Below are 17,350 nucleotides of genomic sequence, written 5' to 3'. Positions count from 1 at the left end.
GTCAGTGTGGAGGCTATATACAGAGGGTACCGGTACAGAGTCAGTGTGGAGACTATATACAGGGGGTACCGGTACCGAGTCAGTGTGGAGGCTATATACAGGGGTACCGGTACCGAGTCAGTGTGGAGGCTATATACAGGGGTACCGGTACCAGAGTCAGTGTGGAGGCTATATACAGGGGGTACCGGTACCGAGTCAGTGTGGAGGCTATATACAGGGGGTACCGGTACCGAGTCAATGTGGAGGCTATATACAGGGGGTACCGGTCAGTGTGGAGGCCGAGTCAGTGTGGAGGCTATATACAGGGGGTACCGGTACCGAGTCAGTGTGGAGGCTATATACAGGGGGTACCGGTACCGAGTCAGTGTGGAGGCTATATACAGGGGGTACCGGTACCGAGTCAATGTGGAGGCTATATACAGGGGGTACCGGTACCGAGTCAGTGTGGAGGCTATATACAGGGGGTACCGGTACCGAGTCAGTGTGGAGGCTATATACAGGGGGTACCGGTACAGAGTCAATGTGGAGGCTATATACAGGGGTACCGGTACAGAGTCAGTGTGGAGGCTATATACAGGGGGTACCGGTCACCGAGTCAATGTGGAGGCTATATACAGGGGGTACCGGTACCGAGTCAGTGTGGAGGCTATATACAGGGGGTACCGGTACCGAGTCAGTGTGGAGGCTATATACAGGGGGTACCGGTACAGAGTCAATGTGGAGGCTATATACAGGGGGTACCGGTACCGAGTCAGTGTGGAGGCTATATACAGGGGGTACCGGTACTGAGTCAGTGTGGAGGCTATATACAGGGGGTACCGGTACAGAGTCAATGTGGAGGCTATACACAGGGGTACCGGTACCGAGTCAGTGTGGAGGCTATATACAGGGGGTACCGGTACCGAGTCAGTGTGGAGGCTATATACAGGGGGTACCGGTACAGAGTCAATGTGGAGGCTATATACAGGGGGTACAGAGTCAGTGTGGAGGCTATATACAGGGGGTACCGGTACAGAGTCAATGTGGAGGCTATATACAGGGGGTACAGAGTCAGTGTGGAGGCTATATACAGGGGGTACCGGTACAGAGTCAATGTGGAGGCTATATACAGGGGGTACCGGTACAGAGTCAATGTGGAGGCTATATACAGGGGTACCGGTACAGAGTCAGTGTGGAGGCTATATACAGGGGGTACCGGTACAGAGTCAATGTGGAGGCTATATACAGGGGGTACAGAGTCAGTGTGGAGGCTATATACAGGGGGTACCGAGTCAGTGTGGAGGCTATATACAGGGGGTACCGAGTCAGTGTGGAGGCTATATACAGGGGGTACCGAGTCAGTGTGGAGGCTATATACAGGGGGTACCGGTACAGAGTCAGTGTGGAGGCTATATACAGGGGGTACCGGTACCGAGTCAGTGTGGAGGCTATATACAGAGGGTACCGGTACAGAGTCAGTGTGGAGGCTATATACAGGGGGTACCGGTACCGAGTCAATGTGGAGGCTATATACAGGGGGTACCCGGTACCGAGTCAGTGTGGAGGCTATATACAGGGGGTACCGGTACCGAGTCAATGTGGAGGCTATATACAGGGGTACCGGTACAGAGTCAGTGTGGAGGCTATATACAGGGGTACCGGTACCGAGTCAGTGTGGAGGCTATATACAGGGGATACCGGTACCGAGTCAGTGTGGAGGCTATATACAGGGGGTACCGGTACAGAGTCAGTGTGGAGGCTATATACAGGGGTACCGGTACCGAGTCAGTGTGGAGGCTATATACAGGGGTACCCGGTACCGAGTCAGTGTGGAGGCTATATACAGGGGGTACCGGTACCGAGTCAATGTGGAGGCTATATACAGGGGGTACCGGTACCGAGTCAGTGTGGAGGCTATATACAGGGGGTACTGGTACCGAGTCAGTGTGGAGGCTATATACAGGGGGTACCGGTACCGAGTCAGTGTGGAGGCTATATACAGGGGGTACCTGGTCAGTGTGGAGGCTATATACAGGGGGTACCGGTACCGAGTCAGTGTGGAGGCTATATACAGGGGGTACCGAGTCAGTGTGGAGGCTATATACAGGGGGTACCTGGTCAGTGTGGAGGCTATATACAGGGGGTACCGGTACCGAGTCAGTGTGGAGGCTATATACAGGGGTACCGGTACCGAGTCAGTGTGGAGGCTATATACAGGGGGTACCGGTTCTCGAGTCAGTGTGGAGGCTATATACAGGGGGTACCGGTACAGAGTCAGTGTGGAGGCTATATACAGGGGGTACCGGTACCGAGTCAGTGTGCGGGGGTACAGATTAGTTGAGGTAATTTGTACATGTAGGTAGGGGTAAAGTGACTATGCATAGCTAATAAAACAGTGAGTAGCAGCAGTGTACAAAACAAATGGAGGGGGCTCAATGTAATAGTCCGGTGGTCATTTGATTAATTGTTCAGCAGTCTTATGGCTTGGGGTTAGAAGCTGTTAAGGTGCCTTTTGGTCCTAGACTTGGCGCTCCAGTACCGCTTACCGTGAGGTAGCAGAGAAAGCAGTCTATGACTTGGGTGACTGAAGTCTCTGACAATTTTATGGGTGTTTCCTCTGACACCGCCTATTATATACAGTTGAAGTCGAAAGTTTACATACACATTAGTCAAAAATATTTAAACTCAGTTTTTCACAATTCCTGACATTTAAATCCAAGTAACAATTCCCAGTCTTAGGTCAGTTAGGATCACCTCTTTATTTTAAGAATGTGAAATGTCAGAATAATAGTAAGAGAGAATTATTTCTTTCAGCTTTTATTTCTTTCATCACATTCCCAGTGGGTAAGAAGTTTACATACACACAATTAGTATTTGGTAGCATTGCCTTTAAATTGTTTAACTTGGGTCTAACGTTTCAGGTAGTGTTCCACAAGCTTCCCACAATAAGTTGGGTGAATTTTGGCCATTCCTCCTGACAGAGCTGGTGTGACTGAGTCCGGTTTTCAGGCCTCCTTGCTCGCACACGCTTTTTCAGTTCAGCCCACAAATGTTCTATAGGATTGAGGACAGAGCTTTGTGATGGCCACTCCAATACCTTGACTTTGTTGTCCTTAAGCCATTTTGCCACAACTTTGGAAGTATGCTTGGGGTCATTGTCCATTTGGAAGACCCATTTGCGACCCAGCTTTAACTTCCTGAATGATGTCTTGAGATATTACTTCAATATATCCACATAATTTTGATGCCATCTATTTTTTTTTAGCCATGACATAATTTAATGGTATTTTCCAAGCTGTTTAAAGGCACAGTCAACTTAGTGTATTTAAACTTCTGACCCACTGGAATTGTGATGAAGTAAAATAATCTGTCTGTAAACAATTGTTGGGAAAAGTACTTGTGTCATGCACAAAGCAGATGTCCTAACAGACTTGCCAAAACTATAGTTTGTTAAAAATACATTTGTGAAGTGGTTGAAAAACAAGTTTTAATGACTCCAACCTAAGTGTATGTAAACTTCCAACTTCAACTGTAGGTCCTGGATGGCAGGAAGCTTGGCCCCAGTGATGTACTGGGCCGCACGCACTACCCTCTGTAGCACCTTGAGGTCAGACGCCGAGCAATTGCCATACCAGGCGGTTATGCAACCGGTCAGGATGCTCTTGATGGTGCAGCTGTAAATATTTTTTAGGATCTGAGTGTTCACAACTGTCTTTGTGTGTTTGGACCATGATAGTTAGTTGGTGATGTGGAACTTGAAACTCTCGACCCTCTCCACTACAGCCCCGTTGATGTCAATGGGGACCTGTTCGGCCCGCCTTTTCCTGTAGTCCACGATCAGCTCCTTTATCTTGCTCACATTGAGGGAGAGGTTGTTGTCCAGTTCTCTGACCTCCTCCCTATATTCTGTCTCATCGTTGTCAGACACATTCTCAGAATGTTCAGGTCAACAGAACTTTGACCTCTAAGGTACATATCAGATTGACCTGTATACCTTGCTTAAAAAAGGAAAACCCTGATACGTTCTCAGCTTTGTAAGACAAGTGGTTCTGAAAGGTCATGAAATTATATATTATATATAAACTCAGCAAAAAAGAAACATTCTCTCACTGTCAGCTGCGTTTATTTTCAGTAAAAAACATAAAAAAATAAATGTTATTTAAATTTTTACCCCCTTTTTTGTGGTATCCAATTGTTAGTAGCTACTATCTTGTCTCATCGCTACAACTCCCATAGGGGCTCGGGAGAGACGAAGGTCGAAAGTCATGCGTCCTCCGATACACAACCCAACCAAGCCGCACTGCTTCTTAACACAGCGCGCATCCAACCCGGAAGCCAGCCACACCAATGTGTCGGAGAAAACACCTTGCACCTAGCGACCTGGTTAACATGCACTGCGCCCGGCCCGCCACAGGAGTCGCTGGTGTGCGATGAGACAGGGATATCCCTACTGGCCAAACCCTCCCTAACCCGGACGACGCTAGGCCAATTGTGCGTTGCCCCACGGACCTCCCGGTCGCGGCCGGTTGCGACAGAGCCTGGGCGCGAACCCAGAGTCTCTGGTGGCACAGGTGCCCTTAACCACTGTGCCACCCTTTTTTCAGTCAACTTAACATGTGTAAATATTTGTATGAACATAACAAGATTCAACAACTGAGACATAAACTAAACAAGTTCCCCAGACATGTGACTAACAGAAATTGAATAATGTGTCCCTGAACAAAGGGGGCAAAAGTAACACTCAGTATCTGGTGTGGCCACCAGCTGCATTAAGTACTGCAGTGCATCTCCTCCTCATGGACTGCACCAGATTTGCCAGTTCTTGCTGTGAGATGTTACCCCACTCTTTCACAAAAGGCACCTGCATGTTCCTGGACATTTCTGGGGGGAAAGGCCCTAGCCCTCACCCTCCGAAACCAACAGGTCCCAAATGTGCTCAATGGGATTGAAATCCGGGCTCTTCGCTGGCCATGGCGGAAAAACTTACATTCCTGTCTTGCAGGAAATCATGCACAGGACGAGCAGTATGGCCTGCAAGCAGTGTGTGATACCCTTCTTGAGCCTGCAGGAAGGAGGATGTCTTCCCTGTAACGCACATCATTGAGATGGCCTGCAATGACAACAAGCTCAGTCCGATGATGGGGTCCTGAAAAAGGGACGTTTCTTTTTTTTCCTGAGTTTAGTTAAACCAACTTTAAAAGCACCACCTACAACTATTGTTTCAAAATAGCCCATATTGTGCAACTGACATTAAACTGTTGGAAGCTTAGCCATTGATTTCCATGTAGTGGGACAGCTATGTTTTGGGATTGTAACTTCTGTGATAGAAGCATGAAACCCCACAGAATCCTTTTTCCAATATGGCCACCAACCAACTCAGTGGGGTCTTATTGGATCAATTTTGCATGACCATACCTGTATGAAATTGTAGTGTGCCCAATATTATCTTAAAATGTTCATGGTGGTGTGGAATACACAAACATGAGCCAGGTGTGCCAGATATATACATTTTTCACAGAATTGTTGCAAAAACTGTCCGAATCATTATTTATGAAAATGTTTCCATCCTTAATTGTAATATTTCATCTTCAAACACTTAACATGGATATTTTTTTCCCATGTTATCCTACAAATGTAGGATCTTAATTTTAGCCAGTTTGCTACAGCAGGAATATAATCCTTATTATGTAGATTATAATTAATGGCAATTTTTTGTAGGGGTTCATATATTTTTTCATTAGGGAAAGTTTTTGGACACATTCTTACAACAATTCTGTGAATAATGTATATATATTTTTATATATATCTGGCACACCTGGCTCATGTGGTTGTGTATTCTACATCACCATGAACATTTTAAGATATTACTGGGCATACTACAATTATATTTCATACAGGTATGATCAAAATTGATCCAATAAGATCCCACTGAGTTGGTTGGCGGCCATATTGGAAAAAGACTTCTGTGGGGTTAGTGTGTGAATCCTGTGAATGCCCTGTATCTACAAATCTTTTTAAAACCCTGTTCTAGCAGTGTGTGTGTGTGCAATTTGACGTCTATCACCGAAGTTACAATCCAAAAACATAGGTGTCCCACTACATGGGAATCAATGGCTAAGCTTCCAACAGTTGCACAATATGTGCTATTTTGAAACAATGGTTGTAGGTGGTGCTTTCAAAGTTGGTTATAGTATATATATTTGAAAGATAATTTCATGACCTTTCAGAACCACTTGTCTAACAAAGTTGAAACTGTATACGGGTTTCCTTTTGTATTTTTTGCAATTTATCCAAGTAATTCTGAAATGTACCCTAGAGGTCAAAAGGTCAAAGGTCTCTTGACCTGAACATTCCAAAAATGTGTCTGATGGATAGCTGTGAAGGTAAGCTTTCCAGTGATATATGATTAAAGGGTGAGCAATAATTTGTTGTATACTGACATTGTTTGTCACAGTAGAAGTAATTCCATCTGCTTTACAGATACGTGGCTCAAGCAGGACAATATTTATTTTACCTTCATTTTTAACTAGGCAAGTCAGTTAAGAACCAATTCTTATTTACAATGACGGCCTACCAGAAGGCAAAAGGCCTCCTGCGCGAACGAGGGCTGGGATTACATTACAGGATATTGATTGATACACTGTTATTGATGTGGACATTGATGGATACACTGTTATTAGAGCAGACGGAGACTAAACAACATTACATAAATCAATAGGCGAGGGGCGATGTATCTTTGTAGATAATACTTTGGCCACGCAGTGTAATGTGATAGAACAAATGTGCACCAGAGACTATGAGACTCTCATTGTATCATTCAGGTCATTCTATCTACCAAGTGAGTTTGGACAGATTACCATTATTCTGGTCTATGTGCCTGGACCTAACAATAAGGATGCTGCTGACAGGATTACAGACTGTTTCAATGCCTCGCTTTCACGATCAACTGACCAGACAGTATTTGTTCTTGGGGATTTTAATGCGCTCTCCCTCTCCGAGCACCTCCCCACTCTTGGCTTTCCCGATCAGCTGATCCAAACAGTACGTCACCTGTCCAACTCGCATCCTGGACCAGTGTTATGGCAACGGAGATGACGCATACACGGCAGTGTCCGGAGCACCCATCGGGAAATCAGATCGTAACGTTATCCATCTCCTACCCGAGATACAAGCAGCAGGTGAAATGCAGAAAACCTGCAGAGAAATCCATTCAGGTACGGACAGAGGAGAGTAGGGAGGAGCTCAAGGACTGCTTTGACATCACAGACTGGGAGGTGTACTTTGACTTGTGCAGGGATCCCCAAGAGTTTACAGACAGCATGACATCATACATCCAGTTTTGTGAGTATACTGTCATTAAAAACAGAAATTGTCAGAGTATTTCCCAACAACAAGCCCTGGGTGTCTAAGGTATTGAAAATGTGCCTCACTTAAAGAAGTTTGCATTGCTGAAAGGAGATGCTGAAGCTGTAAAGGAGATGCTGGTGCTGTAAAGGAGATGCTGGTGCTGTAAAGGAGATGCTGAAGCTGTAAAGGAGATGCTGGTGCTGTAAATGAGATGCTGGTGCTGTAAAGGAGATGCTGAAGCTGTAAAGGAGATGCTGAAGCTGTAAAGGAGATGCTGATGCTGTAAAGGAGATGCTGGTGCTGTAAAGGAGATGCAGGTGCTATAAAGGAGATGCTGGTGCTGTAAAGGAGATGCTGGTGCTGTAAAGGAGATGCTGGTGCTGTAAAGGAGATGCTGAAGCTGTAAAGGAGATGCTGGTGCTGTAAAGGAGATGCTGGTGCTGTAAAGGAGATGCTGGTGCTGTAAAGGAGATGCTGGTGCTGTAAAGGAGATGCTGAAGCTGTAAAGGAGATGCTGAAGCTCTAAAGGAGATGCTGGTGCTATAAAGGAGATGCTGGTGCTGTAAAGGAGATGCTGAAGCTGTAAAGGAGATACTGAAGCTGTAAAGGAGCAAGAAAATGAATTCAGGTCAAAAATGTGGAAAGATAAAAAGGACTGAAAGGATAAAGTGGAGCAGAGGTTCTGTCCAGCCAATCCAAGACAAACATGGGAAGGGCTTAATGCAATGAATAATGGGAAGAGAAAAGAGAACAATAAAATTGCAGACTGTTCATCCTTTGTAAACGACCTTAACTGTTTTTATGGAAGATTTGACCCAAATCCTCTCCTGTCCAGATAACGAGGTGGTCTCATGCTGGTCACATATTAAGCCACACAAAGCGCCGAGCCCAGACGGACTACGGAGCAAAGTACTGAAGAACTGTCCATAGCAGATCAACTGGACCCATTCCAGTTTGTCTATAAGGCACAGAGAGGGATTGAGGATGCTACCCTGACCTTGATGAACATGGTGGCTAGTCCCCTTCAACATGCTAAATCATATGCACACCTTTCATTTATTTTACTTTCGTTCATCTTTCAATACAATGCAAATACACATACTGCTGAAACGACTACTGGACCTGAACGTCAACGGAGGCCTGGCAGGTTGGATCAAGGACTTATTATTAACTGACTGCCCACAGAGGGTCCTCATGAATGGGGCCCTCTCTGATGAACTGGCCCTTTCACTGTTGTTGTTCTCCATCTACACTAACAAGATGAAGATCCAAGGAAACAATGTGAGCCTTTCCACGTCCACTGAAGACATGGTTCTGGTGGGAGTCTTTAAAAAGAAGAAGATTGGGGTCAGATGGGGACAGATATTTTAAACAAACTTCAAGAATGGTGCCGGTCAAGTGCCCTCCACATCAATGTGGAAAAGACAAAAGGAACTGATCATCAATGGCAACAACTTGCCAAGGTCCCAAACACCCTCTCTGAACAACCAACCAGTGGAGGTGGTTGAGTGTTTCAAAGACCTAGGCACACAAATTGATAACAAACTGAGTTTTGCAGAATGTTTTTTTTTTTTTTTAAAGCAAGCCAGCACCTGTTTTTAATTAGGAAATTGAAGGGGTTTGGGGTCAGCCAGGGTGTTCTGGAGAGGGTGTACAGCAGCATGGTGGAGAGCATCCTCACGTTCAATATGACCGTCTGGTAATCTGAGCGTGAGGCACAAAAGCAAACTGAACAGAATAGTAAACATAGCCAGGAAAGTAATTGGTCGACCGCAGGCACATTTGCCCAGTCTGTTCCACAAGGCAACCAAAAAGAAGGCACTGGCTGTTGTTGGCGACCCCTCCCACCCTCTACACCCTCAGTTGGAGAGGCTTCCCTCTGGCCGGAGCTTCAGAATGCCCAAGGCCAAGAAGAACGTGTTCAAACATTAAATTGGTTGCTTGTGCTCTTGGTCTACTAAATGCAATGTAAATTGTATAAGTATATGTACGTATCTATCCAGTGCAGTTGGGACAGCGGCCGGTTGCGAGTGAATGTATTGATGTCCTCTATGTTGATAGCGTATGCAGTATGATGGACTGACTGGTTTAAATCTGATGTGAGAATGTATGTGTGTGTGATCATTTTAATTTAAGCTGATGCCAAAGAAAAATGTCCATCCTAGATGGACAATAAAGTTTTATTTGATTCTATAAGGTAAAATCCCTATGGGTAAAATGGATGTGATGGAGGGATGAAATAAAGAGTAATAATGTAGAGGAATCTCCCATTGCTGCACTGATATCACACATTTTCCAACTCTGGGAACATAAACCTTCAAGAAAATCACTATGAGACATCGTCACCCAAGTGAGCCTGAATTTCAGGGTCTGGCCCATGGACTTTAATAGGTATTAGTGGAATGGCAGACAGAGACACCGGGTGACCCGTGTAACTTTCTGGTCTGGGCATCTAATGTCTGATCGTGTGACTGAATGACTTGTGTTGTTCTTTTTATAATTTACAGTGAGACAATGACTCAAAAAAAACTTCCTATGTACAGACTTGACAAGCAGAGGCGATGCATCAATCAGTGTTGTTCAGAGCCAGAGGGTGAGGTTCAGAGATTGGCCAACCTCGTCCTTCCCTTCATTTCTGAGGGGTGGGTCTCCATCGGTTTCCCTTAACAACAAAGTCCTGTTGATTAGCCAGGTTCCTATCAGGGTTTCTCTGTCTGGGCATCTTTGGTTGAGGAGGACACAGTTACTCACACATGGGACCTAATGTGAGCACTGCCATCATGAGGCTGGGCCAAGTCACAAGCCCCCTGTCTAATCTCTTTCTCCCTCAGTCTCCATCCTTGTCCTTCCTCTGTGCCCCTCTGCATTCATCCCTCTATCCTCCCTCCCTTCCATCCCTCCCTCATAGTCTCTCCCTCTCTCCCCCTCCCTCTGTTCCCGTCCCTCCGTGTCTGTCACTGACATTCCTCTATCTTTGCATCACCAGTGACACTTCCTGCTACTAGGACAGAGAGAGGGCTCAGTTAACACAATCACCACATCAGAGCCTCTCAGCTGGGAGTACACACACACACACACACACACAGAGACACACACACACAGAGACACACACAGAGACACACACACACACACACAGGAGTATGGAGCCTCCATAGATGTCCTCTAAGGGTGGACATCTATTTAAAGTCCTCCTCCAGTCTCCTTGTCACCTCATTTAACATCTGATTTATTTAACAAAAGGCACATCTCAATAGGTGGTCCCGGTATGACATAACATGGCACAAGTGGTGGGAGGGGGTCTTGCCCCTTCTGTTCTCTATTGCTCCTCTATTGTTCCTCAAGCTAGGGGGGAGGCTGATGACGTCCCATCTGACCACCAGACCAACTCCTTGAAGTAAAAAAAAAAAACACTATCCACACATACGTTTTGACCCTTCAGTTTGTGTCTTTTACCTAATTTATAGTATCGCTGGAGGACGTCTTTAACAGTGATCTATCAATAACATGATCCTCCTCCGGTAAAGTCAACTGACATCATATCACCGCTAGCGACCATGGAAAGCTATGATGTCACCCTAGACTGGCTTGTAGCTGCTGGTCAGTTGTCAACCACAGGGTCAACCACAGCAGAGAGGAAGAGGCAAAGCGAGACTGCTGACTCCGCCCTAAAATATGTCAGCTTGAAAATAAAGCGTGAAGCAGAGGAAGCTGATTTTTTTGTTGTTCACATGCGTATCTGCCCGCTCTTATTCAGCTAGAATGTTCTAGACTTTCCCGACAGCTAGAATGTTCCAGACTTTCCCGACAGCTAGAATGTTCCCGACAAACTTTTACTTCCATTTTTATAGCGAAGACTCCAGGTATCTTGTCAGTATATACTGTAGACCATATTTGACCACAGTCCATCCTGGATGCAGACACGAACTGAGCTCATAGATATAGTGAGGGAATAAAGTATTTGATCCCCTGCTGATTTTGTACGTTTGCCCACTGACAAAGAAATGATCAGTCTATAATTTGAATGGTAGATTTATTTGAACAGTGAGACAGAAGAATAAAAAAATCCAGAAAAAGCATGTCAAAAGTGTTATAAATTGATTTGCATTTTAATGAGGGAAACAAGTATTTGACCCCCTCTCAATCAGAAAGATTTCTGGCTCCCAGGTGTCTTTTATACAGGTAACGAGCTGAGATTAGGAGCACACTCTTAAAGGGGGTGCTCCTAATCTCAGTTTGTTACCTGTATAAAAGACACCTGTCCACAGAAGCAATCAATCAATCAGATTCCAAACTCTCCACCATGACCAAGACCAAAGAGCTCTCCAAGGATGTCAGGGACAAGATTGTAGACCTACACGAGGCTGGAATGGGCTACAAGACCATCGCCAAGCAGCTTGGTGAGAAGGTGACAACAGTTGGTGCAATTATTCACAAATGGAAGAAGCACAAAAGAACTGTCAATCTCCCTCGGCCTGGGGCTCCATGCAAGATCTCACCTCATGGAGTTGCAATGATCATGAGAACGGTGAGGAATCAGCCCAGAACTACACGGGAGGATCTTGTCAATGATCGCAAGGCATCTGGGACCATAGTCACCAAGAGAACAATTGGTAACACACTACGCCGTGAAGGACTGAAATCCTGCAGCGCCCGCAAGGTCCCCCTGCTCAAGAAAGCACATATACATGCCCATCTGAAGTTTGCCAATGAACATCTGAATGATTCAAAGGACAACTGGGTGAAAGTGTTGTGGTCAGATGAGACCAAAATGGAGCTCTTTGGCATCAACTCAACTCGCCATGTTTGGAGGAGGAGGAATGCTCCCTATGACCCCAAGAACACCATCCCCAACGTCAAACATGGAGCTGGAAACATTATGCTTTGGTGGTGTTTTTCTGCTAAGGGGACAGGACAACCTCACCGCATCAAAGGGACGATGGATGGGGCCATGTACCGTCAAATCTTGGGTGAGAACCTCCTTCCCTCAGCCAGGGTATTAAAAATGGGTAGTGGATGGGTATTCCAGCATGACAATGACCCAAAACACACGGCCAAGGCAACAAAGGAGTGGCTCAAGAAGAAGCACATTAAGGTCCTGGAGTAGCCTAGCCAGTCTCCAGACCTTAATCCCATAGAAAATCTGTGGAGGGAGCTGAAGGTTCGAGTTGCCAAACGTCAGCCTCGAAACCTTAATGACTGGGAGAAGATCTGCAAAGAGCAGTGGGACAAAATCCCTCCTGAAATGTGTGCAAACCTGGTGACAAACTACAAGAAATGTGGGTTTTGCCACCAAGTACTAAGTCATGTTTTGCAGAGGGGTCAATTACTTATTTCCCTCATTAAAATGCTAATCAATTTATAACATTTTTGACATGCGTTTTTCTGGATGTTTTTGTTGTTATTCTGTCTCACTGTTCAAATAAATCTACCATTAAAATTATAGACTGATTCTTTCTTTGTCAGTGGGCAAACGTACAAAATCAGCAGGGGATCAAATACTTTTTCCCCTCACTGTAGAGGGCAGGATCATTCTTCATTGGATGCTCTGAATTGGTATTGTTTTATAAACAGGTTACCTAAGTTGACAACAACTATTCAAACATTGTTGATGATCAGAAATTGGAATTTAAATCTGTGCTGGTGAGAGCTTCTTTTGGAAGACAACTTCTATGAGGGTGTGTTTTTGGCATATTCAGGTTAATCATAATTCCATTGTGAAATGGAAATAAAGTGAGCATAATGGTACAGGTTAGGCACAGGTTTGGCATGTGAATACACATGTGTGAGATGCTCTGTGTGGGCCTGAATTGAGATCACTCGGCGCGTGGAATGTGCGCTGTTGTCAGGAGTAGGTGCGGGCGGGCGTCACAGGTTGTTCACTCAATGTGTAGCCTACATTCTTTGGCCAATTTCAGTGCAGAAAAGAATGCAGTGCGTGACAGTTAAAATCAAAACGATACCACGAGTGGCACCTGCTGTTGCCTACAGTATATATCCAAACGAACTGAGACCAAAAGGCTGACATCATTTCAGTTTCAGAACACCATTATAGCCTAACCATGGCGCCCTGCAAGTTTCTCTCCTCGAAAATGAGAAACAGTTCTTATAAGTCCTCAATAAGATTGTCATCCACACAGAAAAATGGCCAGTGTTGATTTTTCAGTGTAACATTTCTAGTGTTGATTCAGGAGTTAAATTCACTCTGCAAGAGTGTAAATTAACCCCCAGTTTTGGTGTTAAAAGCCTGTTTTACTTTGGAGAGTAAAACAGTCCCATCAAAACCATGCCCATCCTTATCATATTTCCCAGCATTCTCTATTGTAGAAAAAAAAATTTTTTAAAAGAAGTCTTTAATATCTGTTTTTGCATGTACATTGATTGATTGATTAATCTTATGCTACACAAGGATAAATATAATACATTTTTTGCACCCGTTACTGAAATTGTTGTTCCAGTTCAATTGGTTTAGGTAATCTTCTTATAAACTTTCCTAACGCTGACAGTCATTCTAAATGCTGGTTGCTGGTGAACACAAATGTCAACTGTTGGATATCCTAACTCTGAATTCCAAAATAATTTATTTATCACTTTGCAAGCCATCTTAATGTGACTTGCAGACCTGATGTGGCCTGTAAACCAGGAGTTTCTTAACACCACTGTGCTAAACTAGGCCATCAAAGTAAGGCCTAATGATAGAAATATTGTCATAGAGCAAAGTTAGTCCAGTTTACTCTAAATCATGTTTTACACTATAGGTATTGCATATTAATCTACAGTAAGGCTATGCAAACACCAGTGGTGGAAAAAGTACTCAAATATCTTTACTTTTACTCAAGCATGACACCTTAATAGAAAATGACTCAAGTAAAAGTCTAAAAGTATTTGGTTTTAAATATACTTAAGTATCAAAAGTAAATGGAATTACTCAAATTGACTTAAGTATCAAAAGTAACAATATAAACCATTTCAAATTCCTTATATTAAGCATTTTTAAATTGCCGGCTAGCCAGAGACACACTCCAACACTCAGACATCATTTAACAAACAAAGTAGGTGTTTAGTGAGTCCTTCAGATCAGAGGCAGTAGGGAGGACCAGGGATGTTATCTTGATAAGTGTGTGAATTGGACCATTTTCCTGTGAAAATGTAACAAGTATTTTGGGTGTCAGGGAAAATGTATGGAGTAAAAAGTATATTATTTTCTTTAGGAATGTAGTTTCGTAAAAGTTGACAAAAATATAAATAGTAAAGTAAAGTACAGATATCCCAAAAAACTACTTAAGTAGTACTTTGACATATTTTTACACCACTGGCAAACACCACAGTTAAGTTAAATTGAACACTAAATGTTGAATGGGGAACACCGCAACAGAGTTAAATCTTTAACAATCTCCAAAGTGTTATTTTATCACCAGTTCAGTGGGACTCATATGTTCACTGAAAATACACTTTCAGAGTTAAATGTACACAACTGATTTTGATGTGCAGTGTGAGGAATTAATATGTCTGAGACCCAAATTGAGACAGTCTCTGAAGAGTATTGGCATTTGTCTGGTGCTTGTTCATGTTCACACGCTAATGTAATCACAACCCACTGTAGCCTATCCTACTTCTATTCATTACCCACCGTCCTTTATCCGGCGGCTCCATGTCTAGTGTCTGTTGCAGAGACATTTTAAGTGGATGAATACACATTATGAACAGTGCAATGGAAAGCTCCTGTGCTATTATATTAGCCCAGTGGTTCCCGACCAGGAGTAACATAACCCCTGGGGGTACTTGGCCAATCCACAGGGGATACTTGAGAAGACACATGAGACCATATGCCTACTGGTAAAATGCACGAGGGGATACTTCAGGGGTACTCCAGGCAGAACAAAATTCAGTTGGTGTACAGTAACCAAAATAGGTGGGGAACTACTGCATTAGCCGATGGCTTTTTAATTTGAAGCCTGGCTATTTTATGCGGGTGAACTAAGGTAAACAAATGGCTCAGGTAAAAGCAGGTGATTGTGTGAAACAGATCTGTTAACCTAAATCGTTAAGATAGATTTTGCCAGTGTTATCATTACATGTAGCCTCAACCATCCCTTTAAGTAACTAATCTATTTTACCTTGATGATGCTGCTCCTGCGTGGGGCTGCCCTCACTGCCTCCAGGACGATGGTATCGTTGTCCTGGCCAGGGAGGATGACTCCGCTCCGCCTTCCCGTCCTGGACGCTCTCGGCGGGATGATCTCCGGAGCTCCATCGTCGCACAGTCCGTCCCCATAGCGCTCTTGCTCCGACATCTTCTCAGCAGTTACAGGCTATAGAAAATCACTAAATTCGACGTATTATGGGTGCCATTTATTTACATATAAGTGCACGGGTAGGCTATGGAGGTGTCTGCTGCGCCTTTCCAAAAATATGAACCACGGAACTGGACTCCAGCGCACATCTGGCGAGGGCTGTTCCGTTAGACCATTAGAGCCGCTCCGGTCAGGCAGTTGGGTAGGCCTAGGTAATTACTTCAATTTCTTTAATCACGCCTGAAGTCCATCACATCCAGTCTCATGTTCGCTCTCCAGTCTCCACAAAGTCGACCTGACTTGTATACTGTCAGGACTAGAATCAGAGGATTGGGGAACACCCACCACAGACACTCGATAATCTGTCCTGTTGTGAAATCAAAACACCACTGACACGCACCGACTTGAATGCAAATTGGTTTAAAAAAAGGGTTTACCCGAAAACACTATTCCCGGGGGATGTGTTTTTCACGCAACAAGTCCCAACCTCACAGATTGGCAGCAGTCCTGTATGCTTCCAGCGATGCTACCTCGCACTCAATGATAGATTAACATTGGGAAGAAGAAACTTCGCATAAAAATCCTTAAAACAACACACGTATTTAGGTGTAGTCTTCCAGGGTAGCCTAACCTTCCTGCTCAAAGAAGCCAACTCAGTCTACCTTTACCATCCAACAGTTACCAAAGTGCAAGGCAGTCAACTTTACGCTGTGATATATGTTGTTATGGGGAGAACAATATTTAACTCCCATAGGTCCGTACATTGGTTAAGCTCTCAAAGTACACTGAGCTGCTAAACACTTTAGTCGAGTCTGCAACAGATTTTGACGAGAAGGACGAACACAACTGACAGCTGCGCCGCCTCTAGTCCTCCCCACCTCTCTCTGGCGTTGCTCCTCCCACTTATTCTAGAAATCATAATTGACGCGCCAAGCAACCAATACACATGGGTATTTGGTACTCGTAGCTCCAAAACGCACGCATTTGACAAAACAATGCTGGATGGGTGGAGTCAGATGTCGCTGGCTCTGGAATGCCTCATTTTGGAAGCGTACCACATGTTCTGGTCGCGAGGAGAGGGCTAGGGTCAGCGGACCCCAAGGAAAGGCAGGAGGTACTCACTAGAGAGGGACACATTCACGGCTGGCGCCAGAACGAATCAGTTGCATGGGCATTTGATTTTCATTCCAATGGGGGCTAAGGGTTTTCCCAGGGGCTCCTGCCCCCCTGGTCACTAAAGGGGTCCGACCCCTCAAAAAAGGAACTCAGTCAGGTCTTAACTAACTATTGAGAGTAAGAATAGTAGGATACAGCTGCAAGAATAGGATACAGGTGCAATTTGGAAATGTGGTTGTGCATCAGGAGTTTTTCTCTTGTTATGTCAGTCACTGACAGTCACTTAATCAGCCATTTCAGCTAACTATTTTTAGATTGGTAGTTAGTCTAGACAGCAATCTAAACTTGTAACAATCATGGACAAATACCAATCAAGGCACACAGGGCATGTGCCCAGGGGCCCTAGCCTCCAAGGGGCCCCCATTGATTTGTTAGTCATTCTCACTCAGATATCATATTAACATGGCATAAGTCAATGGGGGCCTCCTAGACTTGGAGGAAATTAACTTTAAAACTGAAAAACTCTTGCTAAGGGCCCCAAAAAGGCTAGAACAGGCCCTGAGCTGACCATAGGCAGCAGGTGAGTTTCAAGTTTGGGTAAGCTCACAATTTATCCT

The 17,350-nt window shown here is 44.6% G+C and overlaps 1 protein-coding gene across 1 annotated transcript in view; it reads right to left on the bottom strand.

Annotated features, from left to right (window-relative positions):
- The window catches only part of LOC112224870 (inactive phospholipase C-like protein 1), a 131,012-nt gene extending 114,538 nt beyond the window's left edge, over positions 1-16,474 (bottom strand). Inside the window, exon 1 of the mRNA XM_042306619.1 lies at positions 15,441-16,474. Coding sequence (XP_042162553.1) covers positions 15,441-15,617 — 177 coding nt within the window. The 5' untranslated portion in view covers positions 15,618-16,474. The remainder of the gene's footprint in view (positions 1-15,440) is intronic.
- Positions 16,475-17,350: the final 876 nt, after the last annotated feature.

The sequence above is a fragment of the Oncorhynchus tshawytscha genome, linkage group LG26, assembly GCF_018296145.1.
Source record: "Oncorhynchus tshawytscha isolate Ot180627B linkage group LG26, Otsh_v2.0, whole genome shotgun sequence".
Taxonomy (NCBI): domain Eukaryota; kingdom Metazoa; phylum Chordata; class Actinopteri; order Salmoniformes; family Salmonidae; genus Oncorhynchus; species Oncorhynchus tshawytscha.
This window is presented reverse-complemented; position numbering and strand designations above follow the sequence as displayed.